This window comes from Episyrphus balteatus, chromosome 1 (assembly GCF_945859705.1).
Source record: "Episyrphus balteatus chromosome 1, idEpiBalt1.1, whole genome shotgun sequence".
Classification (NCBI taxonomy): Eukaryota; Metazoa; Arthropoda; class Insecta; order Diptera; family Syrphidae; genus Episyrphus; species Episyrphus balteatus.
The window spans coordinates 149,251,607-149,271,376 of NC_079134.1; the positions used below are offsets into that span (position 1 = coordinate 149,251,607).

Genomic DNA, 19,770 nt, shown 5'->3' on the forward strand with positions numbered 1-19,770 from the left:
TATGTTATCACTTACATCCACATAAATTCATTGGGGCATTTGTCTATCATGTGCATTTTGATCAAAAACAAGCTTATACAGCTTACAAGCTTATGGCACATGATTTTAGGGTATTTTTCGTTGCTGCATCTTATGGGCAAAAAAACTAAGACAATCGGACTTCCCTGAAAAAAGTATTGGCTGAAAAAACACTTTCTAGTTTGAAAATAATCGTGATAGCAAGTTCTTGGGATGGTTTTCTTGAAAAAAAAAATGTTCATATTTGTTATCTACTACTGAAGTCCTTTTAAGCCACATTGCTCTCATTCGTATCGGTCTTTTTTATTTAAAAATAGTACGTATACACCACATTGACCCAATAACATAGTAAATTACACTGTAAGTATTAGTTTTAACTAATAAATTAGAATATTGTTATCGTTTTGAGGAATTTACGTTTATTATTAGGATTTCTAAGCACATGACAAAGTGTTTCATTAGAGCAAAGTTTTAGAGATATGTAAATAAACAAAAAACTGAGAAAAAAAGTTATCTTTTAAATAAATATTAAGTCTTATCTTAAATTTTTGTCTTTCTTAACTATTTATTTATTTTTTTTTAAATCATATCAACTTTATAGTTTTATGATAGTTTATAATCCTGCTTACGGAAGTTAAAAAATGTAAAGTTTTTTCAACTTTACACTCATTATTCAAGATCAAGAATATTAAGATAAGATTATTTTTATTCTAAGACAAAATTCATATAAAAGCATCACATTCATAGACAAAATTTAGAAAAAATTTTTATTTCTATCACAAAAGTCATGCAGTATTTCACGATATCATTTCTTCTAATCCTGGCACTAGCCAACGTATTAAGTGTTTCATTGAAAGGACGCATAATCGGTGGAGAAATTGATAGCAAACTAACATATCCTGAATTAGTTTCAGTTCGTTCCAGAGATCGTCACATTTGTGGAGGAACTATATTAGATCAAGATACGATCTTAACTGCAGCACATTGTATTGTCGATGGTACTGCATCTGAATTTAGTATACGTTCAGGTTCGGATTCAGCTGATGATGGTTTATTCCATCGAGTTTACGAAATTCTACTACATCCGGAATACGATGAAAGAACTTCATCTCATGATGTTGGCAAACTGAAAATCAACCCACCAATCATTTATTCAGACACAAGTTTACCAATCAAATTGGCTACAGAACGTCCAGATGATAACACTCCCCTGATTGTAAGTGGATGGGGTAGACAAATAGTGAATGTTAGTACCACAGTGGTACAAAGAAAACATTTAAGAGCAGCTTATGTTAATGTTTTCAACCAGGACGAATGTGCTCGGAGATATCAAAGACTTAGGGAAGTAAATAGTGTGATGATTTGTGCTGCTGCCAAAGGCAGAGATAGTTGCCAAGGGGACTCTGGTGGACCGTTGATAAATCCTAAAAATGCAGAACAGGTTGGAATTATTTCGTTTGGAGTTGGCTGTGCTAACCCAAATTATCCAGGAGTCTATTCATCGGTACCTGATTTATTAAATTTTATTCAATCATAAAAAATGTTTTTTTTTTTTTTGTTTAATTTAAAATATTTATATAAAAGTTAATTTAATTAATTATAAGTCTTGTGACAATTTTTAAGTTTATGAGTTTGTAGGCATATTTTAGACAAAAAATAAAAAATAAAAGAAAACACTATATTAAACCCTTTTAGTATATTTTTTATTTCAAAAAAGAATATTATCCTTTACGAAATATGCTTTTTTCACTTTATAATTAAAAATTCCATTAAAAAATGTAAAATATTAAGCTCTGCATCGAAAAAGAACAAAAAATTGAAAATTATTTGAATCATTTATTGCAAAGTTACTGAAACAATGAAAGCAATATGTTTTTTGTTTATTTAGGATTAGTGTTTCCTACCGCAACCAATTGAAACGGAAAATGTCATCAAACTTAGATGGTATAGGATTAGAGTTAAGCTCTTATAGGAAATGAATTCATCACTGATGCTGATGAAATTGGAAAATAAATAGAATTCGAAATAATTAAATTTGTTTTTGATGAATTTGAGCTTTGGTGCTGTACACGAGTTAACAGAACTATGTATGTTTTTTCATTCAATTATAAAAACAGGGATATTATGGAATGATTTAAAGGTACATTGTTTGTTAATGGTATTACATACACCCAAAAAAGTGTTGAGTATGATTACTTAAACTTTATTTATAGAAGAAAAAAATTTAATCATCTTGTTACTTAATATATTTACTTAAAATATTTTTTTTGCGAGTTCCTTTTAAAATCCACCGTTTCGTATTACGAACAATATTGTGCGAAAATGGCCATTTTATTTTTTCGAAAACATGCATAGCATATTTTGTACACTGAGGGAAAAACCACCATAAAACAACGTAAAATCAATGAAAACCACATTGATTTAACTATTATTTGGAATGATTTTGTGTTGAAGACAGTGGCGTACGTTGAGTCGTCGGGGCCCCGGGGCAAGACTAAATTTTGGGGCCCCTTTCATATTTGGGGGCCCTTTAGATACAAAAAAAAGTACGTATACGCCATAATTTTTTTTTGTATGGCTTATATATTTTTAGATTTATTTTAATGTTTTAATATGTTCGTAATGCACTTTGCCTAAAATGATATATTTAGAGACCCCTATAACAATTTTTTTTTTAGCTTAGAATTGATAGTTCTTGGGGCCTCTGTTCTGAAGTAATATGTAGATGTACATATTTGATTTTCCATCATAAAACATAATTTTTTTTTTATTGTTGGGCCCCTGAAAAATTCATTTTGGGGCCCTCAAAATTAAATATTTAGCGGCCCCTAAAATAAAAATTTTTGAAGCTTAGAATATTGATAGTTCTTGGGGCCTCTGTTCTGAAGTAATAAATACATATTTGAGTTTCCATCATCAGACATATTTTTTTTTATTTTGGGGCCCCTGAAAAACTAAAATTAAATATTAAGAGACCCCTAAAATACATTTTTTTTAGCTTAGAATTGATAGTTCTTGGGGTCTCTGTTCTAAAGTAATGTGTACACATTTGATTTTCCATCATCAAACATAGTTTATTTCTTTTGGGCCCCTGAAAAATAATTTTTGGGGCCTCAAAATTATCAAAATTAAGTGCTTAGAGGCCCCTAAAATATAATATAATTTTTTTTAAAGCCAAGAATTAATAGGTATTGAAGCCTCTGTTTTGATGTAATATTCGGAATGCCACCAATAACGTAATGTTTTTAGTTTGTGCCCTGATGTATTTATGTTGGGGCAAAAAAAAACAATTTTTTTTTTAACTTAATTTTTTTTTAAGTACTGAAGTAAAGGCATTTGGGGTCCCTGCAGGGCCCTGGCTTGAAGTTGTTTTTTGCTTTTTTGGGGCCCCTAATGTATTATTTGTGGTTGCAAAGATTTTTCAAGTAATATTTTTTGGGGCCCTAAAATAAAATTATAATTTTTCTTTTAAAAAAGCAGTTTATTTCCTTTTGGAGCCCCTGGGGTAACCTTTTTATCAAATCAATATATATTATGTGGCTACATTATACATTACACTGAATGACATAATTTGTCTCCCTTGTATCCGAAGTGATTCAAACACTGCATTGTCTTCAGTGGGGGCCCTGAGGTCGGTCGGGGGCCCCGGGGCGTCGCCCCGGTTGCCCCAAAGGTGTGTACGCTCCTGGTTGAAGATGAACATTTTAAAATCAACGTGGAAAAAAGGTTGATTTTTGATGGTTTCGTATCTTAAAGACACAGAAATCAAAGTAGTTCATCTTTGCAACAAAGACGTTGCAACTTCATTTTGTATTTTTCCTCAGTGTAAGGTATATTTTCTTTTGGTCCCGATTGTATACATTGAATAGAAAACAGAAATGTATCTTTTATAAACTTTGTATGTGTAGTTTTGGTTTATGGGGTATCTATAATATTTTACAAAATTTTTTGAGACAAGTATATCAAAAAATTGACCTTAATGTGTTTTTTGGTACATTGGATGGAATAAAATAAAAAAGATAAATGTTTTTTTTACCAAAACAAGTATATTTCTTAATGCATGCCATTTAGATCAATCAACAGATGAGAAAATTCTATAATTGAATTTTATTTTGATTAAAAACAAAAAAAAAACAAAAAATGCCTGTAACTCAAATTTTTCACCTCCATGATTTTGACACAGTTAGAGTGCTTCAGATTTACCTGAATAATACCAGAATGTTTTTTTATTCGCATCGTAATATGAGGCACTAGTGGTTGTCTTGGTATCTTCTTAGCTGAGATGAGCTCTATCCTCAAGCCCTTGTATTAGTTGGTAATCTCAGCAATAATTTTACTATGGAAATTCTTACAAAACCCGTCCTCACACAAAGTATTTCCTGTGCCTCACCAGTGTTGAAACTTCGGTAGAGGCCCTCATTAGCCCTTATTAAGAGAAAGATCATAGAAGAAAGACCATCGACGGAGTTCTACACGGACTCTCGATATAGTGAACCCCCTGTATATAGTGAACTATTCAATTTTACACAGAAAACTTTAAATAGTGAACTTTGAAAGTCTCGATATATTGGTTTATTACAGCGAAAATTCAAGCCCGAAATAGTGAATAAATTGTATATAGTGAACAGGCCTTGTTATACTGTAGTTTAAAGTATTACCAGTTTTTTTTTTCAATTTAAATGTTTACTTAAAATAAAAATCATTATTTTGAATATAAAAAAGTACGTATACACCACAGTGACCTCGCACAAAAAGTAATCGATTCGATTTGGTTTCTATTAAATGAGATAGTGACACAGTGAACCTTTTTAATTCTGTACGAATAAAAAACATATTTGCATTCTTATTTACTTGAAATATTTGTTCAGTAATGAACAATAATACACATTTTTTAAATAAAAGCAATTACAGAAATTAAACTTAAACAAATGAAAAAGTATATATTTGTTTTGCATTTCCTCACAAAAATTGTCAACAAATGTATCCTCTTACATTAATTTCACGCCACATTGTAATACAAACCCTTCAATACAAAAGCGTGTGAGATAAATATATTATCTGCAAACATCAGAAAAGTAAACACATTACATGTTTGTTTTATGTTTTTGTATGTCTTATATCTTTGGTTTTAATTGCATATTTTTAATTTTACTTTTATTTTTTCTTAAAGCTTTAAAATGAAGTTGAGGAGTTGAATTTTGTTTACAACAACATTATTTAAAATAAAGTTGTTTTTACGGAAGTTGGAAACTGTTAAGGTTTTTGAACCTTACATCCAAGTTTAAGATCAAGGCCAACACAATTTGAAAAAGATTTGTGCAAAACAACGTAGGTAATAAAATTAAACTTAAATCACCTTTTGATAAATCTTTTAAATTGTCATTTTTTTTTAAATGACTTTTCAACCCCTAAAAAGTCAGTAATTTAAAAAAAAGCTAAATCTTAATAATAATATCTTCCTGCCCTATGAACTTTAATATAATACATTTTTTTTATTGAGGTAATATTCTTTTGACTATTCTATTTATGAAGAGACAAGCCATTAACTTTAGATAGATACCCAAAAATGGACATTAAAAATTATGACAGGATGGGTTCATTTTACGAGAAGGAGCTTTAGAAATAGGCATCTTTTTCGTCATTTTGACTTTAAGTTGAGGGGTGGTTACTCTCAAAAATGTAGACTGTAAAGCACCTGATGTCCTTGTTTAGTTTAAGTTTTAAAAGGCAAAGGTATAAAGAAATTATCATAAGTTTCTATTTTATATACAAAATGTGTCTAGTTTGATGTTTTGAGTTTAAAACAATGAACTTTTAAAATGTAGTTTTAATGTAAATTTATGTAAGAAATTAAAAATAATTTTATACATCACTAAAGTTTCTTAAAGTCCTTCAGTTTACAAAAAATATACATAAATATGCTTAAAAAAAGGATAACAAAATAAAGGATGTTAATTTTATTAGTGCGGTATCCAATTCTCTCGCATTTTCATTCACTAAACGATATAATTGCCAATATTGGTAATAATATTATGGACACAAAATATACATATTATGAATGACATTATCGAATTTCAGTGGTTTTTGTGGTTTAATCTAATTTTTTTTTGGTATTTGCACATTTTGATTTTATATTTCGGTTGCCATTTTTAGTGTACTCACAAATGGTTTGAATTTAAATATAAGCGAAAATATCCAATTCATGATTTTAAATGAAATAAAATTAACTAAATTGATGATTTATTTTTCAAAAAGAGAAACATTTTGTCTATATTGATTTTCAATTAAAGTAAAAGTTCAGTTTAAATTTAATGATTTGTACATTTTAGTGGGGTTTTGGTTTTTTGGGCAATTAGCAATTAAAATATATAAATCAGACACATTTTCATTAATTGCTATGGCAGATAAAAAACAGGTATACATTTTTTTAGAGACGTCAGATTACATTGATTTTAGATTTTTTGGAATCAGCATTAAAAAATACCTTGATGTCATGTATCATATGTGTATATAATACCATCGTCTATTTTTGCATATTTTGAAAATCTACATTTCGCGCTATGACCTTGAAAATCGCGACTTGTGGACATGAGATTTTTCTAGACTTTTGAGGTATGTATGTTGTAGAATGCCAAAACGAAGGTATTGAGTAAAAAAAATGTTATTATATTAGCATTCATTCCGAGGTTTACCCCTATTTTTCACCTTATTTGACTGTACATTTAATCCTGAATCTTTGCTAAATTTCTGTAATTTTTTTTTAAATTACAACTTATATTTAATGAGTAAATGCAGATAAGAGTTGATTAGTTTTCAAATTTTTTTTTGGACTTAAGCTACTCTGTCTTATTGCCACAGTTGTATAGCAGAGACATTTTTTTGGAATCAATTTTTTTGGACGAAAAATAACGGTACCTGCCATATACCAATTTCTGTTTAATTATCTCAAAACGGCTCCTACGATTTTGACCAAAAAAATCAAGTATTAGTTTTAGACAAGGTCTATCTTTCAATGACATTTTTTTTTTTTTTGAAAATCATTAGATATTAACGGAACCTGCCATAGAAATGTTTTTTTTTGTAATCAAATTTTCTCCTAAACTACTAATTCGATTTGAACAATGTATGTTATTTAAATATAAATTAAAAATAAAATTTTAAACAAATTAATTTAAATTAAAAAAAATTTAAATTTTTAGTATTTGAAAAATCAAATTTTCGAAAACGGTACGTTAATTTTTTTTTGAAATTTTGGTTTTACATGTTGATTAAAATTACTACAAAATTTGATTAAAAAATTTTTTTTTTCAAAAAATTATAAATACCTACTACAAAATTAGTTAAAAAAAAACTGCTTAAACGATTTTGAAATTTTGTTTTATCTAAAAATGCCTATTAATAAAAGAAATTAAATTGCACACTTTTTTTTTTTGAGTTGATTTAAGATGTTGTTTTCTTACTTTGAAAAACGAATTTCATGTTAAAAATAATTTTTTTTGTGTATGCGTTTACCAAATTTTTATATAAAAATTTAAGGAACTTGAGCTCTAAAAGCAAGTTCGTGGGACCCAAGTCGTTCACTTGGCTGAGCCCAGTGTTGCCAGAATATTTTGGAGGCAAGAGCCGACTTTGAAAAATCTTGGAGCCAAAAATAGCCGCTTTCAAAAATGGCCCAGAAAACGCAAACAATATTCCAATAATCCAGGGGCGTATACATGTTTGCTTCTTGGGGGGGGTCATGCCAAATTTTTTTTTTTCAAAAGTTTTGATAGCAGGCATAAACCTGAAAATGGGCTTTTTTAAATTATTAAACATTAAAATTTGTGCGTCTTGCATTTCGAATCGAAAAGTTCCGAATATACTTCTTAAAACAACCAAACAAAAACGGTATGAGATTCGTTTAAGTTTAGCGTTAAGCCTTAAAGCCTAGAACGCTGCTGATGTGAAACGCGATTTTTCGTCGGTCTCCATGAGGACAACGAAAACGAAATGCTTGCGAAATCTGGACCGAAAAATACTCAAAAATTGCAAAACATAAATAAAAAAAAAAAAAGCAAACACGCATTGCAGAAAGACATGCAATGACAAAATGAACAACAAAAACAAACAAAAAAACTCAAAATGTCATTTTTCCACACACAATTAATGTCCCCGGCAATTGTTTGTGTGCGAAAAAGAAGTGGAAACTTTCAATTTCGTTATGCCGAACAGCGTACTATACAGAACGAAAAGTTGAACGAAATTTTTGGTTTACCATTTCGTTGTTTCATTTTTGTATGTGATTTTTCGTTTCTTATCAGCAGCGTACTAGGCTTTAATTTTGACCAATTGAGGCTATCCTCTCCTAAAAATAAAATGTACTGTACGAGTACTTCGATTGAATAATTTGCCTTAAAACAAACTGTTCTTTGTTTTCCGCTAGCCCAGAAAGTTAAAATAAAAATCGGTTTTACTTAATAACAGTTTTAACTTTTGAATTAAAAGTCTTCCTAACCTCAGGCAAACGAATCGAAAAGTTTTGTAAAAAAAATTGCATTTGAAAATATAATTTTTTTTAAATTTTGTTTTAAAATTGTATGGGAATTTAAAATACCTCTATTAAAATAGTAAAGACAAAAAAATAATTTTGGCGATATTTTGGAATTCGTCCGTTTTCATGTATTTATCAGTGGTTTACAATATAAAAAACATTCAGTTGTATTTATTAGATTAAGCTCTGCTTTTTCACTCGTCAGATAGACTATCAGAAGAATAAATGTCAATAAAAAAAAAACTTTATTCCTAGGAATAAGCTCTAACTTAGGTTTATCTGACTATTGAAAAAATTAGCCCTAAGTGGTATTTAATAATAATATTTAAATTGCCTTATTTAAGGTTGCTTACATTAGCTCTGTTCACTGACGCTGTGCTGGACTGTTCTAGGCAGAAAAGTACAGCTTTTTGCTGTTCATTGAGTTTTTTTCTGTGCTGAACTGTTCTAAATTGCTGTTCATTGACAAATCTAGAACAGTTTAGAACAGGATTTTCTGTTCTTGCTTTTGAGTAAGATCAGGTTAGAACAGATTCGTGAGAAGTGTCAAAATCAAAGCTGTCATTTTTTGTTTTTGTTTTGATTTAATTGTGCGAATATTTCTCGGGTGTTCGTGGTTTTTATAACTAAAAACAATTTTTAATTATATTTTTTGCAGTAAAAACACAAAAAATTAGAAAAAAAAATAACGAGAAACGATAAACAAAAAATTCGTATAGTTTACAATTTGTTTTTTTTTTTTTTATTTTGACAACTGACGTTTAAATGACTGTTCTAACTTGTTCTGACGTTTCTCACGAAACTGTGCTGTCCTGTCCTGTTCTGATCTAGAAAAATCCTCGTTGAACATACTTATTGCTTCTATAATTGGCTGGCCATTGATGACTAACAAATCGATAGTTGTTTCAAAAAATGCAACAGATCTAGCAAATTTAGTACTTAAATAATGTTATATTCTGTAAGCAAACAAAATTGACCAAATTTTATCAGACGACGGGGTCATGACCCCGTGACCCCCCCCTTGTATACGCCGTTGATCTAATCTATTTTAATATTTATTTTTCAGGACGTTTTTTTAGATGAACATCAATTCAAATTTTCAAAGTTCGGATCAATTTCATTACATGGGTCATAAAATTATTGTTATACTACGATTTTAAAGAAGTTTACTCTATCGTAACAAAGCGAAAAGTTTTCATGGTGATTAGATTATCATTAAATTTCCCCTTTTTTAAATTCAAATTAAAAGGAAGCTATACTTCAATTACACAAATTATTGTGGCTTACCGCGGTTGGTAATTAAAGAGTAGGTATAAATATTTAGTTTCACGTATAGTTTGATAATTACTCTATAACTGAGCCGCAGAATAATATTTCAAAGACTCTATTATTAAACGCCTTTGTTTTCTTCGGTTCCCAGGAAGATTAGTTCCAAGCTCTACCATAATAATACCTAACTCGTACATAAATTGTCAGAATGGCATCGCGCAACTTCACACCCCATTTTAAGGAATCAAATTATTGGTATAGAAAGTTTAGATAATCAACGGTTAAATCGCCTCTATAATTTATACACATAATTGGATGTAAAGTTTTTCAAAGTGTTTATGGATTTTTTTTAATTAAAAAGTTTAGTTTTTTCTTTTATGTCTATAAATTAAATGATGTTAAGTTTTAAGTTTCTTAAGTAGGGTGAATGAACTTTTGAAGTTGAAATAAAATTTTTCCTTAAAGTAAATTAGTAACTTGAATTACTTTAAACTGTTAAAATACTGTACAAAGAATTAAGAATTAAAAAGTAACATTTCTAGTTTAGATGACTAAATACTTCAAAAAATCTCTAAGTTTTTACTTGTATCCTTGGAAGGATGATATACAAGGATTCTGCCAACAGTTCTTCCTTACAATTTTATTATCACATGCACTTTGTACAGTAAACACTTTCTATCCTTTCATTTTGTAATTTCACTTAAAAGTAATTCATAAGAAAAGCGTCATAGCAACCATACTCGTTTAAGGATTAATATATCTTATGAGAGAGTATATTGGGAAAAAGAATGCAATTGCCAATGACAAAATCCACTTCAATACAAAGCTTGAGTGCACGTTAAATAAATTGACTTGACTCAATTTCTTTTTATCGATGTATCTTATCTAGCTATTTGTTTATTTATGGTACATAGGTAGAGGGTGTACTGAATTTTAAGTTAAATTAAAAAAAAATTAAAACAAAGTCCAAAAAGTACCAAAGTAGTAAAACAAACTTTGAGTTTTTTTTCGTCCTATTTCTTGAATTTTTTTGGTTAAGTTAGCATACATTTTTTACTTCGTCCCGAAAGTGCGGAAGTCCATATCCAATTTGAACAATTTTTTTTACTAAATATTTAGCTCATAAAAGAGTTTTCTAAAGCTATAACATTAAAGACATGGCGACAAGGCGACATGGCGACAAGGCGACAAGGCGACAAGGCGACATGGTGACATGGCGACAAGGCGACATGTCGACAAGGCGACATAGCGACAGGGCGAGTATCTTTACTGTTCATTGATTTTTATAACATTTAAGAATTTTAAAGATTTTAATTTTTTTTTTTTGGAAATCGTATTATAACGCTTTTAACGTTTCAGTTCGATGTTTTCCTTTATTATACAAATTTTTCAGCTTTGTATCTTAAGGTTGTTAAATTTTTAATAAGTTCTGGCAAACACTTCGCTTTGTCAATGAACTTTGATCTACATGGATTTTAAAATACATTTCTTTTTTATGCTGAAAAACATAATAATAAAAAGGAAAGACCTAGAGTTAGGAGATTCATAGGGGAAGGTGGCCTAAAATGGCCCCCCTAAGGGAAATGTCCCATATCTCGAAAAAAAGTAACATTCAAACTTAAATGCTTTATACTTTTGAAAGTTTAAAATATTACTCTCACGTTTTTGTGCTTTACGAGTTAAAAAAATTCCAAAAAGTATTTAAATTTTTTAATTTTCAAGACGTCTACAAATTTCACTGATCAAATTTACATGGGTAAAATGGCACACTGTCCAAATATACGTGATTTTGAATGAAAAATCGAGTCAAAGGGCTCCTATTACATTTTCTTGGAACAGGTGGTGCTTAATCCCCTCCAAAATTTCTGTGAGTCATTTAAAACCCTGTTCCTGTAGTTTTTGGAACTTCGAATAATTTGGATGCTTTTTTCCAGATTTTGGACGGAATCAACCCATTTTGGGTTTTTTGAATTTAAGTTTTATACTGAAAAATCTAAAATCGTTCTAAGCCAACTTATTACATTTAATTATTAATTATACTTCATACATACGTATATTAACTTCTTTTTCCAAAATACAATGTTTTTTAAAGCAGAAACACAATCACGCTTTTTCAGACGCGTCATCGCGTTACGTTGAGAAATCCTCAAAGCGCGCTTCTGTCACTTTGACTTCGAACAGCTGCAGCTAGCTGATTGAAACATAAAATCTGCTGTCAAATAAAAAAAAAAACACAGTCACTTAGAAAATTATTGGGCCAAGTCCTTATCTTGATTTAAATGTGGAAAAATGAAGAAGTGTTTAAAAAATGCATAGAAATTCTATACCTAGTTATAAAAACAAAACCAATCAAAATAAATTGTTTTTTAACCAAAACAAGCAATAAAACTCAGTCTACATCATCATTAAATTATTGTTGTTTTTAATACGTAGGTAAATTGTTTTTATTTAAAATATCTCGATGTCGTTTTTTTGTGCAAAATCTATATAGGAGACAAAAAAACACACCTAGTTTTGTAATAATTTATTTTTTTTTATTCACATTTGGCCCAATAATTATGTGGATGCAGTGCCGGTTTGAGCACTACCGGCGCCCCTGGGCAAGATTACAAGTGGCGCCTCTAAAAAAAAATTCATCTAAAAACAATTTTTTAAAATCACGAAAAAAAGCAATAGCAGATTAAGTCTTACCTTTACCTCTTGAACAATAATCTATTAGTAACTTTATAGTGGACTGTATAATTTATGATTAATAAATAATGTAAATAAAACACAACACATTGTATTTGTTCTAATTGGACTGCGTGTCCTCTTTATTGAAAGATCTTATTACGACTGAGGAGAAGAGAGGGAGGGAAGAATAAGGAAACACACACGATCGTTGGTTGGTGTTGTTGGTTGGAATGTCATGCGTGTGTGTTGGTAGTCTTCTTCTCCGTGGTAGGCACGGATTATTGAACATCCTGCCCACTTTAAACCTTCGGTTTAATATCTTCTGATTGTTATTTTGCTTGAAGTTAAGTTCTGCTTTGGGGCTCCTTCCGAATAGCATTTGCTCAAGGACATTGGGAAAACCATTGGCGCCCCTGAGAGTTTGTCAATGCCAATGGAAAAAACCAAGTCGATTCGGGTATTATGTAAAGAAGTGACTATAGTGACAGAGGAGATCGTTGTTCAAATGAATCTCCAGACTGAAAGCCTGTTAGATGCCTTGGAGACTTTGATTTGAGAGTCGGGAGAATATCGTAGTGGTGGTTTTAATGAACCAGAGTTTTGAAACTTGAATATGTCCAAGGCCAGTTTTGTTGTTGTGAAAGCTGTTTATACGGTTGTGTCATATCTGCTATTATTGCCAAATAGATATCTGGAGGTTTCTTGGTGTGTTTTCAGTGAGTGCTTAGCTTTTTGATGAACATTATTTTTTTTTTAATTTGTGAGAGAAGAAAACTTGATCCATTTTATTTTGCGAATTTTTTGCTGATGATTTTTGCAAAACTTGTAGATCCTGCTGCATACTTGTGGTTAAAATTGAAGATCTATTGAAAGTTGTTGGTATATTCAGTATTCTGTTGATGGTTTTGATGAATCACTAGCTCATGTTGGTGCTGTGCTGTGGTTCATGTAGTTCTTGCTGCTGCTTTGGTTGTTATCCTTGGGGTTACTGATGTATGAAGTTATAGCTGCTGTTCTTGTTGCTTCAACTGACCAGATGTCAGCATTTGACGGAATCATTTGCTGCCATTGATATTCTGCATTGTGTGCCTTGTGTTGTGGGTTTGATCTGCCTATGAACAGATGTCCCTGCCCACTTTGATTCTACAGAATCAAGAGAATTGATAAAGCTGTGTCGTGTTTCATATGGCTTTCTTAGCCATTTCTCTGTGTTGGAAATGCTCGAAAGAAAAGAAAATAAAGAAGAAAATATTTAGTCATGCTTCCTACTTGAAGGAATATATTTTATAAATGTATGTTTGAAATGTGTATGTTTTGATTTTTTTTTTATTACGCTTTATCTCGTGCACCTCTTGTGGGCTCATACTTCTAATTTATTGTTAAAAGGTTAACCATTGTAGGTAGGTCCTTTTCTGTAATGTCAAAAGGTTACCCATTGTAGGTAGGTCCTTTTCTGCAATGTCAAAAGGTTACCCATTGTAGGTAGGTCCTTTTCTTGAACGTCAAAAGGTTACCCATTGTAGGTAGGTCCTTTTCTGCAATGTCAAAAGGTTACCCATTGTAGGTAGGTCCTTTTCTTGATCGTCAAAAGGTTACCCATTGTAGGTAGGTCCTTTTCTTGAACGTCAAAAGGTTACCCATTGTAGGTAGGTCCTTTTCTGCAATGTCAAAAGGTTACCCATTGTAGGTAGGTCCTTTTCTGGAATGTCAAAAGGTTACCCATTGTAGGTAGATCCTTTTCTGCAATGTCAAAAGGTTACCCATTGTAGGTAGGTCCTTTTTTGGAATGTCAAAAGGTTACCCATGTAGGTAGGTCCTTTTCTGGAATGGCAAAAGGTTACCCATTGTAGGTAGATCCTTTTCTGCAATGTCAAAAGGTTACCCATTGTAGGTAGATCCTTTTCTGGAATGTCAAAAGGTTACCCATTGTAGGTAGGTCCTTTTCTGTAATGTCAAAAGGTTACCCATTGTAGGTAGGTCCTTTTCTGAAATGTCAAAAGGTTACCCATTGTAGGTAGGTCCTTTTCTGGAATGTCAAAAGGTTACCCATTGTAGGTAGATCCTTTTCTGCAAGAATGTGCGCGTTGTAAGGACGCACACTCTTAGTCCAACCCAAAGTCAAAAGGTTACCTATTGTAGGTAGATCCTTTTCTGCAATGTCAAAAGGTTACCCATTGTAGGTAGGTCCTTTTCTTGAACGTCAAAAGGTTACCCATTGTAGGTAGGTCCTTTTCTGGAATGTCAAAAGGTTACCCATTGTAGGTAGATCCTTTTCTGCAATGTCAAAAGGTTACCCATTGTAGGTAGATCCTTTTCTGTAATGTCAAAAGGTTACCCATTGTAGGTAGGTCCTTTTCTGAAATGTCAAAAGGTTACCCATTGTAGGTAGGTCCTTTTCTGTAATGTCAAAAGGTTACCCATTGTAGGTAGGTCCTTTTCTGCAATGTCAAAAGGTTACCCATTGTAGGTAGGTCCTTTTCTTGAACGTCAAAAGGTTACCCATTGTAGGTAGGTCCTTTTCTGGAATGTCAAAAGGTTACCCATTGTAGGTAGGTCCTTTTCTTGAACGTCAAAAGGTTACCCATTGTAGGTAGGTCCTTTTCTGAAATGTCAAAAGGTTACCCATTGTAGGTAGGTCCTTTTCTGTAATGTCAAAAGGTTACCCATTGTAGGTAGGTCCTTTTCTGCAATGTCAAAAGGTTACCCATTGTAGGTAGGTCCTTTTCTTGAACGTCAAAAGGTTACCCATTGTAGGTAGGTCCTTTTCTGGAATGTCAAAAGGTTACCCATTGTAGGTAGGTCCTTTTCTTGAACGTCAAAAGGTTACCCATTGTAGGTAGGTCCTTTTCTGAAATGTCAAAAGGTTACCCATTGTAGGTAGGTCCTTTTCTGAAATGTCAAAAGGTTACCCATTGTAGGTAGATCCTTTTCTGCAAGAATGTGCGCGTTGTAAGGACGCACACTCTTAGTCCAACCCAACGTCAAAAGGTTACCCAACCCAAAGTCAACCCAAAACACCAAAGTCAAACCCCGAACACCAACCTTGTGTACCCTATTTTGTATATGTACAGGTACCTAATTTTTTTTTTTTTTTCAAATTTAATTTTTTTTTTTTTTTTTTTTTTTCAAAAATGTTTCTCTTGCACAATAAACCCATAAATAACACAGTTTAAGTTAGTAAATACATACATAGATGTAAAATGTAAATGTACTAGCATTTTTGTTCTGCATGATACTCTTTGAAATTTTCTATGATTTGATTTTGCTTAGTTTGTTGAATTTTGTTTATTGAGTTTGCTTTATGACTCTGCTTCCAATGATTTAATTTGTAAGTTAATTTGTGTGATTTGAAAATAACCAATTGAACAGGTTTTTGCATAGGTGTGAATGAAAAACTTTTGGTTTTATCAATTTATTATTTTTCAATTGCTTAACCTTTTTTAATGAATGCGATCGATCTGATGTAGCTGCATTTTTTTGAGCAGTTTTAATGGATACTGATTTTTTTTTATTATGTACACACGTGTTTGAAGTGTTTTGTATTGTTGAACATTTGATATCAACTGATGTTTTTGGTTTGAATTTAGTGTCTTTAACAAATGCTTCATCTTGGTTTCATGTTAGAATGTACGCCGGGATGAATTTTGTCTCCTGAACAAATGATTCATCTTGCGAACGCACACTCAAAATTGAATTGTGAAAAGGACACCCTAGGTAGGCGATCTGCTTTTTGTAAGAATGTACGTTTTGTAAGAACGTACACTCAAAATGGAATTGAGAAAAGGACACCCTATGTAGGCGATCTGCTTTTCTGAAGGAATATACGCTGGGATGATTTTGTCTCATGGACAAATGATTCACCCTGCGAACGTACACTCCAAGTGAAAATATAAGAAATAAAAGGTTATCCTTTGCAACAACTTGTCTGCAAGAATGTGCGTTTTGTAAGAACGCACACTCAAAATGTTAAATTCACCCTTGTAGGTAACAAATATTTTTTTTTTTTTTTGGAAGAATGTGCATTTTGTAAAAACGCACACTCAATATGAAATATCGAAAGTTTACCCTTTGTGGGCAACAACTTTCCTTCAAGAATGAGTGTTTTCACATTATGCAGGCAAATCCTCTTGTTATTATATTATGTTATTATGTTTCAAATCTTCGTCTTTTTTTTACAAAAATGTGAGTTTTTTTTCAAATGAAAAATTAATTGAATTGAGTTCAATTGTGTTTAAGTGCATAAGTGTGGAACAAACCTTTAGTTAGGTCAAGAAACGTTTTTAAATGGTGAAATATGGCAGTTGTCATTAACTCTATATGTAGCTTAAAGCTCGACGTACAATTCGATGTACCTAACCTATTATCTGTGTAATATTTGGAGAGACAACTCAAAATATTTGTGAGGTAATTTGTCTCAAATTGTAAATGTGAATAGGTTACCCTTTGTGGGTAACTGCTTACCGGAAGAATGTACGCTGGGATGAATTTTGTCTCAAGAACAAACGATTCATCCTGCGAACGTACACTCAAAATCGACTGAGAAAAGGACAAAAGTATAAAGTCAAATAAAATCCCTGATAGACAAATTAACACATGAAATGTATTCTTAGAAAACAAATGAAACAAAAGAGTGAAATGTTATTGAAATTTTAGTTTGGATGGGAGTGAACTTTAAATGCACCTGTATTTGTTTTGTGGGTTTAATATGTATGTTTTGTTACCTTAATGTAAATTGACATATATTATTTTGCATTGTTATATTGTTTATTTAGTCGCTCATCATGAATTAATATGTTTTAAAAGTGCATTATTTGTGTTTTTTTTTTTTTTTTGGAAAAAATGCTTTGTATTGATCTTGCGTTTCTATAATTCAGCTTGCACTGACTCTTTTTCATAGTTTGTATGATTTTGCTTATAATTAGTATATAAACGCCTACGTTTTGCTTTTCCTATAAAATGGAAAGCGCTATTACTTTGTTTTCCATTTTTCTCATTCTGAGCTATGAGGATTAAAAAAGTTACCCAAATTGACTTTGTGACTTGTGAAAAGGTGTCACTCCTACCCAAACAAGTAGGTAGATAATTATCCTACCAACGCCTTGAGAAAACAAAACAATTCAATTCAACCCAGGCTCACCGCGCAAAAGGACTACCTTTAGGTAGTTTCGAAACAAAAGCAGCGCGAAAAATAAAACTCAAAGATCCTAATTGTCTCAGCGATCTACGATTATGATTCCCTCATAAAAGAATTTTGCACAACGATACCAACCTACCTGCCCTGCAAAACACAAATCCCCAATCTCAAACAACAAATAAAAAGGGTTTTGAACCAACTGTGTACCTACGTGACCAAAAATGTAGGTAGGTATACTTTCTTGATCATGGAAAGCGAAGTTCTTTACTACGCACAAAAGGACTATGAACATGAAGAGGACCTAACGGGATTTTCTTTCTTAACAGCTGCACCCTAAACGATATATGACGTATTCCGCAACAACAAATCGATGCAAATAGATTTTGATATTTTCGAAGATTAAAAGTGTACATAACTATCACCCATGTAGGTCTCGGAACCTGCATACAAAAAGTTCGGTGGTTGATATATCTTTTTATTTCTAACGAGCAATTTAAGTTATGTAATTTTTCTGTCGAGTTAGGTAGGTATTTTTGTTTGTTTGTTTTTTTTTTTTTTTTATGTAGGTATTTTTTTTTTTTTTTTTTTTTTTTTTTTTTTTTTTTTTCCTTCCGAGTGCACAAGCTTACGCCAAAAAGAAATTCAACTTGATGAAAATTATCTTCTTGTTCTTTTTATTTCAATTTCATCCTGAATAGTTACCTATGTATACTACATGCACTATATGTGTATGTATGAGCATGTGCAAAGTAATATGTGTATGTATAAATGTAGGTACACGAATCTTAACCCATACTTTCGTTCATCATGTTTTTTTTTTTTTTTTATAAGATCGGTAGGTAGATCTTAGATAGGTCCGTAACGTACCTTCTACAAAACGAATTTCCATTTCTTTATGTACCTCTGGACTGTCTCCTTTTAAAAGACAATTACAATCATGCGTCCGCTTAATCATAATAAAATTTAGCATTGCTTTATAGGCACAGGGACCCAGAATCAGAGATACCCATCAGAATCATCAGTCATCACAAATAAAAACTTGGAAGTATAGTCACCCAAAAGAAAAAAAAAGCAATACCTACAAATATCAGACACTTAAACGTCGCGAGATTATATATAGGTACCTAATAGAAAACAACATTATCTAGACTTCAAAAAAGAAATCCTAACAATCCTGTGCGCCTCGCCTGCGCTGGATGGGATGGATCACAAAGCTACCTGCGGCATAAAAACAATTCTCCATTCGAACGAACAACAACAAAAAGGCTAATGTGTAGTGGTGACACGCGACACAAATAATGTATCTCTAAATGACTGACGAAAACAAAATTCTCACTACACACATAAAAAAGGGCTATGAAGATGACCTAACAGGGTTTTCTTTTCCAACAGCTGCACCACCAAGTTGGTCGCATAAAAAATAGGAAAGGAGAAGATGGGATAGATTTTCAAGCAAAATAGATCGTTTGCGTACCTATGTACATAGTGCAAAATACACTACCATCTACCTACATAGAATTATACATTTCGGTGGTTGATGCATGTATACGCGACCGCGACACCATACAGCGATGTCTCTTGTGTTGTCAGTTCTGAGGTTGAATTATATTTTAAATGTATGATCGAATTTTAAAATCATTGCTTTTCCTTATTGGAAATCTTATTGGGAAAATCTGTCATGGTTGTTAATTATTTGACGCAGAAATTGGTTCAGTGTTTATAATACAAATTTTAATCTCATGCCCGCATGCGGATATATGAAACGGAAATATGATTTAGGTACATTACATAAATGCAAGGTTTGTTATGTAAATACATATATGATTTTAGGTGCGCATGTAGCTATTTATTTACTATTGGCTTGACATGAAATGATCCTGTAATTATACGTGGATGTGTAGGTATATTGAAAAGTAAAATAATTGATTTTGATAGACATAAACTTTTGAGAGGCATGACCTATTAATGCATCAGGTATCTGCTTTATGTGTGTAGGTACCTACCTATTGCCAAATGAATTTCTTACTTATTTCTTGTATATTTTCATCTTTTTATAAGTCTTGATGTATTTTAAATTTATCTATATGTGGGAATTTATATGCATAGGTGAAAATGTATTTTTTTTTTTTTTTTTTTTTTTTTTTTT

General features: G+C 31.5%; 1 protein-coding gene across 1 annotated transcript; it reads left to right on the forward strand.

The window, feature by feature from the left end:
• The first annotated feature begins 796 nt into the window (after positions 1-796).
• Positions 797-1,656, forward strand: LOC129911304 (trypsin 3A1-like). Its single transcript, XM_055989051.1, has 2 exons — positions 797-1,522; positions 1,642-1,656. Exons 1-2 carry the CDS (start codon positions 806-808, stop codon positions 1,654-1,656), a joined length of 732 nt encoding a protein of 243 aa, XP_055845026.1. The 5' UTR covers positions 797-805.
• The last annotated feature ends 18,114 nt before the right edge of the window (positions 1,657-19,770 follow it).

Coding starts and splice junctions, on each gene's coding strand:
- LOC129911304 (XM_055989051.1), top strand. CDS start 806: ATGCAGTATTTCACGATATCATTTCTTCTAATCCTGGCACTAGCCAAC.